This window comes from Perognathus longimembris, chromosome 19 (assembly GCF_023159225.1).
Source record: "Perognathus longimembris pacificus isolate PPM17 chromosome 19, ASM2315922v1, whole genome shotgun sequence".
In the NCBI taxonomy this organism is placed as follows: Eukaryota; Metazoa; Chordata; class Mammalia; order Rodentia; family Heteromyidae; genus Perognathus; species Perognathus longimembris.
In genome coordinates, this window is record NC_063179.1 from 44,119,753 (window position 1) to 44,137,062 (window position 17,310).

Below are 17,310 nucleotides of genomic sequence, written 5' to 3' on the forward strand. Positions count from 1 at the left end.
CTACCCAGCCCTGAACTCCCTTAGGTTAACTTCCTAAGATGTAGCATCGCCCTAAGTGGGGCGGGGGAGGGGCATGGAAGAAAGGATTACCTATGAACCGAAGGTCTGGTTTCAACAGCAAAATAACATTAGACGGTCAAAGCAAAGGGAGGGGTGACATGGCCCCAAAGAAATGGACTCAAAACAGCCACACATCTGTACACCACCTTAACAAATAACAATAAAATCGCATTAAAAAATATTAAGCTATTCAGTGACCAGCACTTTGTTTTTGTTGTACTAGGATTTGAACTCAGGACCTCACACTTGCAGGTGATACCTCTACAACTTGAGCCATGCCACTGATCCTTTTGCTCTTAGATCTTCGTCTTCTGCCTCCGCCGTCCACACATGAGGCTGGAGGGGCGCGCCATCACATCCAGCGTGTGTCTTCCTCCCTCTGCCTAGACTGGCTTCCTCGGTGACCAGTGCTTTTTAGTGGTTTTCCTTTCATCCCTTTAGAAAACCTTTCCAACATTAGGTGTTTGACTGGCAGTTACATTGGGCAGAAACTGTCATTCGACACTGAGAAGTTACTGGATGGACACCACTGAAGAGGAGCCCAAAGGGATCAGCTTTTTCCTTCAGAGGTGCTAGAGACCGAAACTGAAACCAGAGCCTGGCACACGCCAGGTCAGTGCTCCACCACTGAGCTAAAGGCCTGACACCACTTTTTTTTTGGATGGGGGAGGGTGTCACTATGTTGCTTAAGCTGATCTCGAACTCACAGGCCAATGGCGCCCTCCTGCCTCAGTATCCCGAGTAGCTGGGACCACAGGAGTGAATCGCTGCACACTGGCATGCTAATGGCTTTCCTCCCAGAGCTTAGGATGGAGCCTAGGGCCTTGTCCATGCTAGGCGAGCTCTCTACCGCTGGGCTATTTACCCAGCCCACCGATGATTTCTTAGCAGGGTGCCAGGGGCGCATGCATGTATTCTTAGCAACTCAGGAGGCTGAGGTCTGAGGATCGAGGTTCAAAGGCAGCCTGGACGGCCAAATCTGTGATACCCTCCTCTCCAATTAACCAGCAAAAAAAGCCAGAAGTGGAGCTGCCGCTTAAGAGGTAGAATCCCAGCCTTGCATGAAGAAGTCAAAGAGGAGCCCAAAGCCCTGAGTTCAAACCCCAGTCCTGCCACACACACGCAAGATATTCCGTGCGCAGTTTTGCTCATACGAAGAAAGAACGGTGTCATGAATGAAAGCAAGCTCAAACCACGATGCTTCTTAGAACCACGTCGCGTGCCCGTCAACCACGGGCAGTTTCCAAGCGCAGTTCCCACCCTGAGGCCGGAGGGCGCTGTCCAGGGATGGACGGGGAGCCCCCCCCCCCCCCGCCCGCGTGGTGCGGGCAGGGGCACAGGGACGCTGCGGAGACCTCAGGGCCACAGCCCTGCCTGAGGCCACAGGCGCCAAGGGCCAGCACTGCAGTCACGAGCCTCGCGGCCTTGGCGTCTGCTGGCGGCACGCGTTCTGTGCGGGTCCTCTATCCCCGACACCCCCCAGTCCCCGACACCCCCCCCCCCCCCGAGAGCCCCAGCAGCCCCCCGTCCTGCGGGCCCCAGGGCGCCCGCTCAGTCCCAGAGCCGCCCCGGCAGGTGCAGCGTCAGCCTCCGTTTACACAGCCGCAGCTGGCCCGGGCCTCGCCGCGTCCCCCGGGCCGGTGTCCCGGGAGGGGGCTGGGGGCCGCAGCTCGCCGGTGTCCCGGGAGGGGCCTGGGGGCCGCAGCTCGCCGGTGTCCCGGGAGGGGGCTGGGGGCCGCGTCCCCCGGGCCGGTGTCCCGGGAGGGGGCTGGGGCCGCAGCTCGCCGGTGTCCCGGGAGGGGCCTGGGGGCCGCAGCTCGCCGGTGTCCCGGGAGGGGCCTGGGGGCCGCAGCTCGCCGGTGTCCCGGGAGGGGCCTGGGGGCCGCAGCTCGCCGGTGTCCCGGGAGGGGCCTGGGGGCCGCAGCTCGCCGGTGTCCCGGGAGGGGCTGGGGGCCGCAGCTCGCCGGTGTCCCGGGAGGGGGCTGGGGGCCGCGTCCCCCGGGCCGGTGTCCCGGGAGGGGGCTGGGGGCCGCGTGCTCGCCGCCCCCCCCGCGCGAGGTCCTGGGTGCGGGAGGAGGCCGGGCGGGCGTCGCGTCGTCCTGAGGTGGGGACAGGACGCCTCCCGCGCGCTCGCTCGCTGGGGCCCCACAGGGGGTGTGCGGCGGGGCGTCGTGCGTCGTGCGTGCACGTGCGTGCGCGTGCGTCGCGCTCAGCCCGCGTGCGGCAGGCCGGGCAGGCCGGGGAGGCCGTGGCGGAGGCCGGCCCGAGGCGCTCGCTCCTCCTCTCCGTCGTGCGTCGTGCGTGCGCGTGCGTCGCGCTCAGCCCACGTGCGGCAGGCCGGGGCGGAGGCCGGGGCGGAGGCCGGGCAGGCCGGGGCCCGAGGCCGGGGAGGCCGGGGCCCGAGGCCGGCCCGAGGCGCTCGCTCCTCCCCTCCGCCGGCGGGAGCGGCCGGCGGCTCCTGACACAGCCGCGCGGAGCCGGGGCTCAGGGCCAGCCGCGGACGTCCCAGTCCATGACCTTGTCGTACTCCTGGATCCTCTGCTTGATGTGGGACAGCTTCTTCTTGAGGTAGTCACAGCGCTCCCGCTTCTCCAGGAACGAGGGGTCCTGCAACAGAGACGCGGCCTCCTGCCGACCCCGGGCGGCCTCCTGCCGACCCCGGGCGGCCTCCCGACCCCGGGCGGCCTCCTGACCCCGGGCGGCCTCCCGACCCCCGGCGGCCTCCCGACCCCGGGCGGCCTCCCGACGACCCCGGGCGGCCTCCCGACGACCCCGGGCGGCCTCCTGACGACCCCGGGCGGCCTCCTGACGACCCCGGGCGGCCTCCTGACGACCCCGGGCGGCCTCCTGACGACCCCGGGCGGCCTCCTGACGACCCCGGGCGGCCTCCTGACCCCGGGCGGCCTCCTGACGACCCCGGGCGGCCTCCCGACCCCCGGCGGCCTCCCGACCCCGGGCGGCCTCCTGACGACCCCGGGCGGCCTCCTGACGACCCCGGGCGGCCTCCCGACCCCCGGCGGCCTCCCGACCCCGGGCGGCCTCCTGACGACCCCGGGCGGCCTCCTGACGACCCCGGGCGGCCTCCCGACCCCCGAGTACGGGGGAGGAGCACGGGGGAGCCGCGCCGCGCAGCCGGGGCACCGCCCAGCGCCCTCAGTGACTCGGGGTGCCCAGAAAAATGGAGTGCCAAGTCCAGTGAAGTGAGGCGCCTCTGACAGTCTGGGGTACAGAAAATGGTAAAGAACAAGGCTGGGGACGTGGCCTGGTGGTAGAGCGCTCGCCTCGTATCCAAGAAGCCCTGGGTTCGACTCCTCAGCACCACATATACAGAAAAAGCCAGAAGGGGCGCTGTGGCTTAAGTGGTAGAATACTGGCCTTGAGCAAAAGAAGCTCAGGCACAGCGTCTAGGCCCTGAGTTCAAGCCCCAGGACTGACCCAAAAGAAAAAAATCTAAAGTGTATCCGTTTTCATCAATGTACCTGCATAAGAACACACTTTCCAGAAGAAAATGGTTTTACTCACATGCTTTTTTCTGTTAAACTCTTCATGGATTCTTGAAATTCTCTCATGTTCCTAAAAATAATATATATTTGAGTTAAAACATTTGCACGGACTCAAATCATGTCTTAAAGCACACTGGAAATTAGAACAGAAAATCATTTTACCTCACGTGATAATCAAAAATATGAATACAGAAACCGAACTCACTGGACCTGTGTGTGAGCAGCTCCACTTGTGAGGTGCCAGGACCCCCAGGGAGCAGAAGGGAAAGGGCCCGGCCTGCATCAACCCGGACGTCAGCCCCGGGGATAGCACTTGCTGCTGGGGAGTGCTGGTTCTGAGACTCAGTCTCCTGAGTTTGGTAACACAGACATGTTAACCGTAACACGACGTGTGTGTGTGTGTGTGTGTGTGTGTCACTGGTGATGAAACCCAGGACCTGAGGTGAGCCAGGTACGGATTCGATTACCGGGCCGCACTCGGGGCGTGTGGATGAGACTCTTGGGGGGTCACCCTGGGGACCTCCAGGGCTTTCCTGCACACACCTGGCGGTGCCCCGAGTACTGCGGCAGCCTGTCCATCACCGCGCCCAGCTCGTCCAGCTTCCTCAGCGTGGCCTGCACCTCCGCTGACAGCTCCTTGTACTCGGAGAACTGGTCCTGGAACACGGCTTTGTAGCGTTCCCGGTCGTCGTCCGTGTGAATCGCAGGGTACTTCCTGAGGAGACGGACACCAGGGCTGCCCCTTCCCGCTCGGGTGAGCTCCTTCCATGCCCCCCCCCCGCCCCGCAGGGCGCCCCGGCCTCTCCCGCGGGCCGGGCCCGGCACTCACGCCACGTAGTCGGGCATCACCACGGGCCTGGGGGTGTGGCCCGGAGGGATGCAGGCGCTGCGCAGCTCCGGCCTCATCGTCGTGCTTCTCAGCTCTGTGAAGTCGCCCGCAGGGTCTCCCTGCCGGTCACTGGCGGCCACGGCACACTGCGGGGAAGAAGAAGGGCTGATGTGCAATCGGGAGCAAGCACACAAGAACACGGAGAGCCACTGCCATTCTCTTGGGAGAAAATGAGAGGGGACAGGAAGAAAGCCACTGCAAGGCACCTTCCCCCCGGGGAATGGCGGGCTAGGGAGGTGCCATCCACGCGCCAGGAGTGGCTGAGGAGGAGGGGCAGGGAGTGCTCATCACAAGAGCACCTGGCCTGCGTGCTCCCGGCTTCATCTCCAGGGCACAGCACACGCGCGCGCACACGCACGGATGATGAAATACCAGGAGAGAGCGCTGAAGCACTCAGTGACTTAGGATTGGTTCTGGGGCTGGGAATGTGGCCTGGTGGTAGAGTGCTCGCCTCGTATACATGAAGCCCTGGGTTCGATTCCTCAGCACCACATATATAGAAAACAGCCAGAAGTGGCGCTGTGGCTCAAGTGGCAGAGTGCTAGCCTTGAGCAAAAAGAAGCCAGGGACAGTGCTCAGGACCTGGGTCCAGTCCCCAGGACTGGCCAAAACAAAAACAAAACAAATTAACAAAAAAGAAAACCATCTTTTCTATCAAAATGTGTGGCTCAAAAGTGCCTGCTTTGCCTTGGTGACTTGGCTTGAGTTACGGACAAGATGAACTGCTTTGGGATAAGGAAAGGTTCTTGAAATGTAAGATTTTATCTTTTTGTTTTTTTGCCAGTCCTAGGGCTTGAACTCAGGGTCTGAGCACTGTCCCTGAGTGCCACTTCTGGCTTTTTCTGTGTATGTGGTACTGAGGAATTGAACCCAGGGCTTCATCTTCATACATGCTAGGCAAACACTCTACCACTAAGCCACATTCCCAGCCTAGGTTTTATCTTAACCTGGTTTCTTTTCAGGATGGAGTTAAGCCATGCCTCATATTGTTCAAGAAATAGCCAAGGGTGCTGGTATATTTTGAGATGTGCTGTGAATTAAAAATTTTTTTTTGCTCAAGACTAGTGCTTTACTACTTTGAGCCGTAGCTCCACTTCAGGTTTTCTGGTAGTTAGCTGGAAATAAAGAGTCTCACAGACTTTCCTGCTCAGACTGGTTTTGAACCTCAACCCTCAGATCTCAGCCTCTTGAGTAGCTAAGATAATAGGCATATAAGCTTCTCTCTCTCTCTCTCTCTCTCATCTATAAAAGCCAAAGTGGAATTGTGACTCAAGTGGTAGAGTACTATAAGCAAAAAGCTTAGGGACAGCACCCAGGCCCTGAGTTCAAGCCTCAGGACTGGTACCTCTCCCCCAAAATGAAAGGAAAGCAAGCAGATCAACATCCACAAAACAACAACAAAAACCTTGACTTATCTTAGCCTTTGTAGGAGGAGGACTTGCTGGGACTATCTACAGAGGACAGATGTATTTAACTTGTGTGTGTGTGTGTGTGTGTGTGTGTGTGTGTATACGCGTGCTGATCTTGGGACTTGAACTCAGGGCCTGAGCACTGTCCCTGAGCTTGTTTTGCTCAAGACTAGCACTCTACCACTTGAGCCACAGCAGCACTTCCAGCTTTTTTGGTAGTTTAGTGGCAATAAGAGTCTCACAGACTTTCCAGGCGAGGCTGGTTTTGAATCTTGATCCTAAGATCTCAGTCTCCTGCGTAACTAGGATGACAGGTGTGAGCCACCAGTGCCTGGCTTCTAGGTTTAGTTTTTTTTTTTTTTTTTTTGGGGGGGGGGGCTTCCAACAGCTTTTCATAGGGCCTGGAGTAGTTTACATTCCCACTAACAGTGGCTTCCAGGTACTTTAAATGAATAAGGAGAAGAATCCTGCATATGAAAATCTATCTGGTCCTGAAGCTACACCTGTCCTAAAGTTCCAGAAGTCTTAGAAGTACATCGGAAGAGTCTGCAGTCAACAGAACAGGCAGGCGGTATGGACGTAAGATCTCTGGGCTTGAGAATAAGATTCTTTAGTTTAGCAAAGGAAAATCCTTCTTCCTTCCAGGAAGGCCTTAAATGCAACCATGATGTTCAGTATATACCATGTGGAAAATGACCTATGTAGTTTGTGGGCAGGGATGGGAGAAACCGGGGGAACATAAAGGAAGGGGTGACATTGTTCACACACACACACACACACACAAATGTACTCATTGCCTGACTTATAAAATGGTAGCCCCTCTGAACAACACCTTCGTAATAACAATAATTTTTTAAAGCAAAGAAAATAAAATACAAAAAAGGATTTTGGAATTTTGCTCTCTAGCTTACCAGGGCAGCTTTTAAAGTCTTTTGTTTTCCCAACTCCCCTACTGCAGACTGGCTTGGAGGTTTGGTTTCACGTGAGGTCATTCTAAACCACCGGCTCTGAGCGCTGAGCTCACCGAGACACAGCTGGGGACTGAGGGGGAGGAGGTGCCCAGTGCCGCACCAGCCCCAGGAGACAGGCCTGGAATGGAGAGGCTTGGGCCCAACCCCCCTCTCCAGCAGGAGGAAGAGCGGTGTGGAGCCCTGGAGCCCAGTGCAGGGAGGGCAACCAGGGTGGGGAAGGATCTTCCCAGCACGGTGTTTAGCTGTGTGTGCTCAGAGGGTTAGGAACCGCTTCTTCATCTGAATTAATTTCTCTAGCTTCAGTCTTGGAAATGAACCATGGTAGATGTGGACACACTTCAAGGCACTGTGTTTTGGTTTTTTGTGCAGGTACTAAGGTACTGTTAAAGTGTGTGGAAGTCATTATTATTATTATTATTATTTTGCCAGTCCTGGGGCTTGAATTCAGGGCCACTGTCCTGAGCTTCTTTTTGCTCAAGGCTAGCACTCTGCCACTTGAGCCACAGTGCCGCTTCTGGCCGTTTTCTGTATATGTGGTGCTGGGGAATCAAACCTAGGGCTTCATGCATGATAGGCAAACACTCTACCACTAGGCCACATTCCCAGCCACCATCTTTCTCTTTTAACAGTAGCCATCCTGTGTGTGTATGGATAGGTAGCTGTATCTTGAGACCTCTTGAGTCTCTATATCTAACAATGGCTGATTTTGATCCTTTCCCCTCAGCCTCCTGATATTGGGATTGTAGGCGTACACTTCTGAATTTCCAATGAAGTGAATAGAATTACTTCTCAAGTAAAGAAATTGAAAGGTTAGCATCTCAATTTCTTGTTTAGAAATTATAGCCAGGATTTTTTTTTCTTCCAGTCCTGGGCCTTGGACTCAGGGCCTGAGCACTGTCCCTGGCTTCTTCCCGCTCAAGGCTAGCACTCTGCCACTTGAGCCACAGCGCCACTTCTGCCCTTTTCTACATAGGTGGTGCTGGGGAATCGAACCATATAAGGGACACCAACTGTGTTCACCGACATAAGCTCTCGCGTGAGACAGTAAAAGGAGAGGCGGGCAGCCTCCATGTGAAACCAATGCGCTCGGGGGGTTGAAATGGACGGACCCCGCTATGGCGGTGAACAGACGAGCGGGAGAGGCACACTGCGAGCCACACTGCGGCCTTACCAGCTTCCTTTCCGACGGCGGGGACGGCTGGGTGCTCTGGGGGAACAAGAGTGGAGAGGGCGCTCAGGGCCGGCGCGCGGCTCGCTCCTCGTCGGGACGGCGGCTCCGGCTCCGGCCTCGCGGGTGGGGGGGGGGCAGGACGGCTCCCCGGCACGGGACCCCGGGGGCTCGCAGGTGGGCGGCCTGAGGGAGGGCGGGGCTGGGAAGGGGGCCTAGGGGGGGAGGGCTCGCCTGGCACGCGTGAGGCCCTGGGTTCCACTCCCCAGCACCACATATGGAGAAGCGGGAAGCGGCACGGACACGCGCGCACACACGCGCACGCGGACACACACGCGGGGAGGCCCTGGAACCCCGGCCCCGCCCCCATCCCGGCCCCGCCCCCACCGCTCACCTGCAGGTGCCCCAGGCCCCGCCCCCTTCCAGGGCCCCGCCCCCGCTGACCTGCGGGCCGCCCAGGCCCCGCCCCCGGCCCCGCCCCCGCTGACCTGCGGGCCGCCCAGGCCCCGCCCCCGGCCCCGCCCCCGCCGACCTGCGGGCCGCCCAGGCCCCCGCCCCCCGCCAGGCCCCGCCCCCGCTGACCTGCGGGCCGCCCAGGCCCCCGCCCCCGCTGACCTGCGGGCCGCCCAGGCCCCCGCCCCCCGCCAGGCCCCGCCCCCGCTGACCTGCGGGCCGCCCAGGCCCCCGCCCCCGCTGACCTGCGGGCCGCCCAGGCCCCCGCCCCCCGCCAGGCCCCGCCCCCGCTGACCTGGGGGCCGCCCTGGCGCTCCCGGAGCCGGCGGGCCGCCTCGTGCCGCCACAGCTTGAGGCTGGCCAGGGCGCTGGCCAGGTAGAGGAACACGGTGACGAAGAAGAAGACGAGGCCGGCGGCCTGTCCGCCCTCCAGGCGGCAGAGCGCGGCGCTGGGGGGCGGGAGGAAGAGCGGCTGGGAGCAGAGGCCGCCGCGCCGCGCGTCGTCCACGTAGACGAGGGCGGCGGCCAGGTCGAGCACGCAGAGCCCCGCGTTGAGCGCGAACTCGGAGGGCGGCCACCAGCCGGAGTCGAGCAGCACGGCGCGGTAGAAGAGCGACATGCCGAGCGCCAGCACGAGCAGCGTGGCCACCCAGGCCAGGCCGGCGGCGCCCAGCACGAAGGCGGTGCGCGGCCCGCCGTACCCGTACCCGCCGTACCCGTACCCGCCGTAGCCCCCGTAGCCGTAGCCGTAGCCGCCGTAGCCCCCGTAGCCCAGCAGGTTGTGCCACTCGCTGTCCCGGTGCACGTAGGCCGCCACGCAGGCCAGCGCGCCGCCGCCCAGCAGCAGCTCGGCCGCGCCCAGCGCGCGCAGCAGCCCGGCCCACGAGCGCATCGGGGCGTGGCGGGCGCGCAGCCGCTCGGCCCGCGCCGCGGGGTCCTCCGCCGGGTAGTACGCGGGGTCCCCCGCCGGGTAGTACGCGGGGTCCCCCGCCGGATCGTCCGCGGGGGCCCACGCCGGGGAGGCGGGCGGCGAGCACCGCGCGCCCCCCGACAGCCGCCCCGCCGCCCAGCCGCGCGCCGGCCGCGGGCCCCGGAGGAAGCAGCTCTTCCACGAGTCGGGCACGAAGCGCCGCACCGGCTTGAGCTCCGGGACGGGCGCGCGCCCCTCGCCGTCCGCGTCCGTGTCCGTGTCGGCGTCGGTGTCCGCGTCGTCCGGGCCGAAGGGCGGGAGCGCCGGGAGCGGCGGCGGCGGCAGCGGGTCCGCGCTCCCCGCCAGCCCGCCGTCCGCGTCCCGGGGCCCGGGCCTCCCTCCGCCTCGGCCGCCGCCGCTCGACATCCGCACCTGCGAGCGAGGCCGGCGTCACCGCGCGGGCCTGCGGGGGGGGCGGCGGCCCGCCAGGCGCGCTCTTCCCGCACGCGGCCGCCCCGTCGGGGGCCGGGGCCCAGCGCCCGAGCTCGGGCCCCGCGGAAGAGGCTCCGCTGGGGAGCGGACGGGGCGCCGGGGTCCGGGGAAAGCCCTGCGCGGCCGGGCGGCCGGGAGCGCGCGTCCCACGGCCCGGCCCGGCCAGGTGCCGCGCACCGCGGCGGGGCCGCCCGCTCCGCCCCCGCCCCCGCCCCCGCCCCCGGTCCCGAAGTGGCCGGAACCCCGTCGGGGCGCGGGCGGCGCCACCCCGGAAGCGGAGCGGCGGAGGCACCTGCCTCACCCGAAACCCCCGGGGGCGCCCGCCCCGCCCCGCCCGCCCCACCCGCGGGGCGTCGGGGCAGCGGTGAGAGCTGGGGTCCGCGCGCCCGCCCGCCCCTTCCGCCCTTCGCGCCCCGGCCACCCCGGCCGCCCCGCTCACCTGCAGCGCCACCGAGAAGAACCGCGCCGCCGCCTCGGGCTCCGAAACCCGGATCGGGCGCCGGGCGGGGCGGGCGGGGCGGGGCGGGTCAGCGAGCCCCGCCCACCTGACGGTGCCCGCGGCGTCCCCGACAGCCCGCGGCCCGGACCGACCGGAGCCCGGCTGACTCCAAGGCCCCCACCCCTCCCTCCCCCCGGTAAAGGCCCGACCCCCCCCCCCCAGGCAGGTCCCCAGAGCCCGCCTGCAGCACCCCCCTGCGGTGGGCAGCGCATTCCGGGAATCAGGGAAGGACCGGAAAAGCGAGGTGAACTTCAACCTTTTAATTTCGATATAAATAGGTCACTATTTTCCAAACAGCGAAATAGTCTACTGTACAAGACGCAGACATGGATTCTGAGGACTCGAGCAGTGCTCCGAGGATGAGGCACACGTTGATGTCCACGCACGGCTTCCTAAGTCCTCCTGACACCGCCGCCAGCTCCGTGCTGTTCGCTCACAGTGTCTGATGCTCGGGCCGGCTTGGGAACACCAGGGCGCCAGGCTCGGGCCCTAGCGGTGTGGGAGCCAGGGGGACGCTGGGCGCCAGGTTCGGGCCGGCTCCCCGGCCCCATCGCCGTCCTCGCTGTCGCACTCCTCGATGGTCACGTCCTCGTCTCCGGCCTCGGCCTTCCACGAGGAGGGCCACGGCTGGCTGGCTGGCAGGTCGCCCCCGCTGCTCTGACTCCAGGGGAGCGGCCACGGGTCCCCGTCCCCCGCCGTCCCCTCTGCGGGGTGTCCTCCCCCCTGCGGGGCTTCATCTCCGGTGTCATGGTCCAGCAACCCGTGCTCCCTATCGGTGAGGGCCTCCATTTTCAACCTGGGGGATCACAGGGCAGATACCAGTAAGAACTGGAGATGTCCTTAAGTAGCATGAGTATGGCCGTTCTTAGGAAGCTACCTCTCTAGTCTCATTGACATTCACTGCACTGTTTCGCTAGTAAAGTGTTTTAGTTTAACCACGTACAGAAACACGACAAGGTGAATGACCAACAGTGGATAAATCCTTACAGCTTGCAATACAAAAAGGGTTAATGGATGGGCTGGGGATATGGCCTAGTGACAAGATTGCTTGCCTCCTATACATGAGGCGCTGGGTTCGATTCCTCAGCACCACATACATAGAAAACGGCCAGAAGTGGCGCTTTGGCTCAAGTGGCAGAGTGCTAGCCTTGAGCAAAGAGAAGCCAGGGACAGTGCTCAGGCCCTGAGTTCAAGGCCCAGGACTGGGGGGGGGGGGAAAGCTGAACTAGTAATTATATAAAGATTCCCATTCACGCATTCATTTACTTATCTCAGAATTATAGACAGAGTAATTAAACTGAGCTGGGGAGAAAATTCAGAGCCCATCACCAGCTGTATTTTGATTTTCTGAGACAAGGTCTCTATACTTACTCCAGAATGGACTGGAACTCTCCACTCTCCTGCTGACTTCTGCATGCTGGGATTAAATAGCAGTGTTGGGATTACACACATGCACCTCCACCCCCAAGCAGACCCAATTCCTTTAATTTTAATGTTATAATCTAGAGGTGGGAAGAAGCCAGCAAAGAGAACTAGTCTACTGATTTAGAGATATATGAAGAGAAAAGCAGAGTTTATAAAGGGTCTGGGGTCCTGCTCACATCCCAGTGTTGTAGCCAAATCAGAGAGGTGTAGCTGATGGATGACCCGCAAGTCAGGTATGATGCTTTGGCTTTTTCTAACAGCCAAGAGGCTCTGCACTAGCTAAGTCCCCATGCAGAAGAAGAGATTAGCACCACCAAGTCCTTAGAGACTGGATAAGGAAGGGGGAAAAGAGCTCGGGTACCAAGAAACTTCTTGGGAAAGGAATAGGACAAAAGGTAGCAGGGATATGTAACAGGTGTCACTTGTAACAGTTACCTTTCCAACCAGTAAGCATTCTCTTTTTTTGTTGTTTTTGTTTTTGTCCTGAGGTTTGGACTCTGGGCCTACGTGCTGTCCCTGAGCTTCTTTTTGCTCAAGCAAAAGGAATCTGGGCCACAGCTCCACGTCTGGCTTTTTCTGAGTAGTTTATAGGAGATAAGAGTCTCAAGACCTTTCCTGTCCCAGCTGACTGTGAACTGTGATCCTCAGACCTGGGCCTCCTGGGGAGGTAGGATGACAGGCAGGAGCCACACGTTCAGCTAGCACTGCTTTTAGAGCTGGGTGCCAGTGGCTCCTGTCTGTCATCCTAGCTACTCAGGAGGCCCAGGTCTGAGGATCACGGTTCAAAGCCAGCCCAGGCAAGGAAGTCCATGACACTCTTAACTCCAATTAGCTATCACAAAGCCTGAAATGGGATTGTAAATGGTAAAGTACTAGTCTTGAGCACAAAAGCTCAGGGACAGCACCCAGGCCCTAAATTCAAGCTCTAGGACTGGCACGTGCACACACGCACGCGTACACACACACGGAGCTTTTGAAACTTTTTCCTAAACTGTATGTGTACTTGACTTGATTTTATTTATAAGACTAAGTAATCTGAGATAAGATTTGTCCAGACCATTGGTACTACCCTAGAAGCTATTTTCTAATCATAATTTTTTAAAAAGCAGTATATCTCTCTCTCGTGTGTGTGTGTGTGTGTGTGTGTGTCTGAATGTTCTAAAATGAGGAAATAGGATATCGCTATTTTGGAAGCAGTTTCTGGTCACTATAAATCTTCAAGCTTTGATTGAGAATACCTCTAGGCAAGAAAGCTACAAAGGGGGCTGGGGATATAGCCTAGTGGCAAGAGCACTTGCCTCGTATACATGAAGCCCTGGGTTCGATTCCCCAGCACCACATATACAGAAAATGGCCAGAAAAGCCAGGGACAGTGCAAAGGCCCTGAGTCCAAGCCCCAGGACTGGCCAAAAAAAAAAGAAAGCTACAAAGGGGCTGGGGATATGGCCTAGTGGCAAGAGCGCTTGCCTTGTATACTTGAAGCCCTGGGTTCGATTCCCCAGCACCACATATATAGAAAATGGCCAGAAGTGATGCTGTGACTCAACTGGCAGAGTGCTAGCCTTGAGTAAAAAGAAGCCAGGGACAGTGCTCAGGCCCTGAGTTCAAGGCCCAGGACTGGCAAAAAAAAAAAAAAAAAGAAAGCTACAAAGGTTTCTAGAATTGAAAGACTGCTTGAATTAGAGGATTCTGGATTCTTTTAATATATTTAATAAGATAAAGGAACTATAATGTAATTGTATAGTATTTAATCACTGGGTATAGTGTATGTATTTTTCTGTTTTACAGAGAACATTTATTGACTAAGTTGAGTACATTCAATGAACACTTCAGTAACAGTGCTTTGGAAATTAAAACCAGCTTACCTTCCAAAGTGTCTCTTCAGAGGAAGTCTTCCAATATCTTGAATAAAAGAAATCTGAGCTGAAAAAAAAATATTTAAAAAGTTGACTGCCATCATTCTTTGTCTTTTTTTCGGTGGGTAGAGGGGCTTGAACTCTGGGCCTGGGCACTAGCCCTCAGCTCTTCAGCTCAAGGCCACAGCGCCACTTCCGGTTTTCTGGTGGTTAACTGGATGATAAAGTCTCACAGACTTTACTGCCCGGGCTGGGTTTGAACCACGATCCTCAGATCTCCACCTCGTGAATAGCTAGGATGACAGGCGTGAGCCACCGGTGCCCAGCTGTTTTTTTCTTTTTCTTTCTTTTCTTTTTGGCAGTACTGGGGTTTGAACTGGGGGCCTCGAGGGTGCTCAGCAGGGGCATTACCACTTAGTGCCATGCCCCGGCCCACTTTTCCAACCGACACGTAAAAACTATACATTTCAGCTGACATTTGATACATGGGCAGGTTGTGGGATGGCTAGATAGGGCTTACATGTATATGATCTTATCCACTTACTACTTTGGTAGAGCACTGAATGAAAACCTACTTGTAGCATTTTTCAAATGTACTATATATCTACATGTGATAGTCCTGGGGATTGAACGGAGAGCCATGTGCTCTCACTTGGTTCTTTGGTGCTGGTCCTAGGGCTTGAATGGGCCTGGGTGCTACTTGTAAGTTTTTTTGTTTTGTTCAAGGCTAGACCCCTACCATTTGAGCCACAGATCCATTTTCAGCCTTTTTGGTGTTTCACTGGAGAGAAAAGTCTTACAGACTTTCCTGCCTAGGCTGCCTTTGAACTGCAATTGTCCTATCTCAGCCTGCTGAGTAGCTAGGATTACAGGTGTGAGCCACCAGTGCCCAGCTTGGTTTTGTTCTTATGCTAGCACTGGGGTTTGAACTCAGGGCCTTGCATACTTACTTGGCTTTTTCCTCTCGAGGCTGGCACTTTACCACCTCAGCCATACCTGACCTTTCATCTTTTTGCTGCTTTATTGGAGATAAAGAGTCTCATAGACTCTTGCCCTAGCTAGCTTCAAATCATGATTTTCAGGTCTCAGACTTTTTTTTTTTTTGCCAGTCCTGGAGTTTGAACTCAGGACCTGGGTACCTGGGTGCTATATCCTCTAATCTCTTTGTGTTCAAGTCTAGTGGTCTATCACTTGATCTACAATACCACTTCTGGCTTTTTCTGAGTTTATTGAAGATAAGAATCTCACGGACTTTTTTTTTGTTGGTCGTAGAGCTTGAACTTTGGGCCTGGGTGCTGTCCCTGAGCTCTTCAGCTCAAGACTAATGCTCTACCACTTGAGCCACAGCACCACTTCCAGTTTTCTGGTGGTTAATTGGAGATAAGAGTCTCTTGGACTTTCCTGCCCTGGCTGGCTTTGAACTCTGATCCTCAGATCTCTTCCTCCTTGAGTAGCTAGGGTGACAGGCATGAGCCACTGGCACCCTTGGCAGGTCTTAGATTTGTTGAGTAGCTGGAATTATGAGACGATTAGGAAGCTGGAAGTGAAGCTGTGGCTCAAGTGGTACAGCATGAGCCTTAAGTACAAAAGCTGTGGGACAGTGTCCAGGCCTTGAATTTAATCAAGCCTCAGTATTGGAATATACACGCACATAAACAATATTAATCCTCAAAAAAATTAGTAAGGCCTGGGAGTATGGCCTAGTGGTAGAGTGCTTGCCTTTTATATATGAAGCCCTGGGTTTGATTCCCCAGCACCACATATACAGAAAAAGCCAGAAGTGGCGCTGTGGCTCAAGTGGCAGAGTGCTAGCCTTGAGCAAAAAGAAGCCAGGGACAGTGCTCAGGCCCTGAGTCCAAGGCCCAGGACTGGGGGGAAAAAAAAGGAATATTTGAATGTAATTTAGCATTATTCTTTGATATTAACTTGTATAAGTGAAAAATGTTACTTTCACTTATATTATTATTTACTTACAATATTAAATTCCAGCCTGGGCACAAAAGAAAGCCCAGAAAAGTTTGAACAACTCTGGTCTAATGCTAGTTAGGTGGTTGAAGAGGAGGGACTTTCAATTTATTTCAACAAAAAGCATGTACTGGACTGGGGATATGGCCTAGTGGCAAGAGAGCTTGCCTCGTATACATGAGGCCCTGGGTTCGATTCCCCAGCACCACATATATAGAAAACGGCCAGAAGTGGCGCTGTGGCTCAAGTGGCAGAGTGCTAGCCTTGAGCAAAAAGAAGCCAGGGACAGGGCTCAGGCCCTGAGTCCAAGGCCCAGAACTGGCCAAAAAAAAAAGAAAAAAAAAAAAGCATGTACTAATTCTGGATCAAAAATATGGAAGCCAGGGCTGGGAATGTGGCTTAGTGGTAAAATGCTTGCCTAGCATGCATGAAGCCCTGGGTTCAATTCCTTACTACCAAATAAACAGAAAAAGCCAGAGGTGGTGCTGTGGCTCAAGTGGTAGAGCCTTAAGTGAAAAGCTGTGGAATAGTGCCTATGTCTTGAGTTCAGGCACTAGCATTGGCACTTGAATGTGTGCGTGTGTGTACACACACACTACACACACTTAAAATAAAAAAGCAAGAAGAACAACAGAGAGAGTGGAGGTCTGACTTAAGTGGTAGAGTACTAGCCATGAATAAGCAAGCCAAGAAGAACCTAAGGCCCTGAGTTCAAGCCTTATTACCAGCCAAAAAAATAAAGGAAAGGAGGAAGGGAAACATTTCACTATATACTGTATGTACACAGAGTAAATCTGACTCACAGTAAGTTACATTTATAATACATAACTGTTGGGAGGAAAGTAAAGCTGTTACCTTGATTTCGCATTGGAATGGTGAGCAGAGCAAGATAGGGCAATAGCTGTGTTTGAAGGCATAAAGCTGGTAGGCAGAAGTCAGAAAAAAGTGCTCTTGCTGCCAGGCAATTTTCCCGATACTGTATGGAGAAAATAAAAAAGATGAAAGGTTAAATAAAATTTAAAGTACAGTTATAATTGAGACAAATATAGTCTTTTTTACTTTTTGGAAAAAAGTTTCATGCAGCACATTTTGACCTCAAACTCAATACCTTGTCTTCACCTCCCCATGTTTTAGAGCTTTTTATCTAGTTATTTTCCCAGCGTGACCTGAGACATTAGCAGCAACCTTACATAGTTCATGTTTATTGCAGTTGGTATATGTAGGTTGAATTGAGGCCACACTGCATAACTGAACTACACAACCCAGGCTTCTGCAGGAACCACAATGAAACGGCCTAACGATGCCCTTCCCAGCACATGTTCTAGTTGTTCAAGTCGCCATGTGGCACGAGAAACCTCAAACTTCCTTCTAAGTAAAACTTATGTCCTAGGGCCTTTTTGATTTTCTTTTTTTTTTTAAATGACATACCGTTTTCCTATATATCCCAGTCTGGCCTCAAATTTGTTTTGTTACTGATTATCGGCAAGCAACACTACACCTGTTCTCTATATTGTATCTTTTCTTGTTGGTAGTGGTACCAGTTTGAATTCAGGGCTTCACACTTGCTTGGCTGGTGCTCGACTGCTAGAGCCACACCTCCAGCCCTTATTTTGGAAATGGAGTCTTGAGGCCTTTTCTGCCCAGGTTGTCTTCAAACCTGAGATGCAGAGGATCTCAGCCTCCTGAGTAATAACTAGGATGGCAAGCGTG

General features: G+C 56.5%; 2 protein-coding genes across 4 annotated transcripts in view; both read right to left on the reverse strand.

Annotated features, from left to right (window-relative positions):
• Positions 1–2,544: 2,544 nt before the first annotated feature.
• On the reverse strand, positions 2,545–9,789 carry Marveld2 (MARVEL domain containing 2). The gene is made up of 6 exons (XM_048368269.1): positions 8,749–9,789; positions 8,004–8,039; positions 4,393–4,538; positions 4,107–4,278; positions 3,583–3,633; positions 2,545–2,667 (listed from the first exon to the last, which is right to left on the reverse strand). Exons 1-6 carry the CDS (start codon positions 9,787–9,789, stop codon positions 2,545–2,547), a joined length of 1,569 nt encoding a protein of 522 aa, XP_048224226.1.
• Positions 9,790–10,599: 810 nt separating this feature from the next.
• Positions 10,600–17,310, reverse strand: part of Rad17 (RAD17 checkpoint clamp loader component) — a 28,128-nt gene continuing 21,417 nt past the window's right edge. For all 3 annotated transcript variants that reach the window (XM_048368543.1, XM_048368544.1, XM_048368542.1), the window contains 3 exons: positions 16,456–16,576; positions 13,645–13,702; positions 10,600–11,150 (listed from right to left, as the gene is read on the reverse strand). In XM_048368543.1, coding sequence (XP_048224500.1) covers positions 10,844–11,150; positions 13,645–13,702; positions 16,456–16,576 — 486 coding nt within the window. In that variant the 3' untranslated portion in view covers positions 10,600–10,843. The remainder of the gene's footprint in view (positions 11,151–13,644; positions 13,703–16,455; positions 16,577–17,310) is intronic.

Excerpts from the sequence above, each read along its gene's own strand:
- Marveld2 (XM_048368269.1), bottom strand. The coding sequence starts at position 9,789 with ATGTCGAGCGGCGGCGGCCGAGGCGGAGGGAGGCCCGGGCCCCGGGAC. Across the intron at positions 8,040-8,748 it reads AGCGCCAGGGCGGCCCCCAG|AGCACCCAGCCGTCCCCGCC; the intron begins GTCAGCGGGGGC and ends TTGTTCCCCCAG. Across the intron at positions 3,634-4,106 it reads AGTACTCGGGGCACCGCCAG|GAACATGAGAGAATTTCAAG; the intron begins GTGTGTGCAGGA and ends TATTATTTTTAG.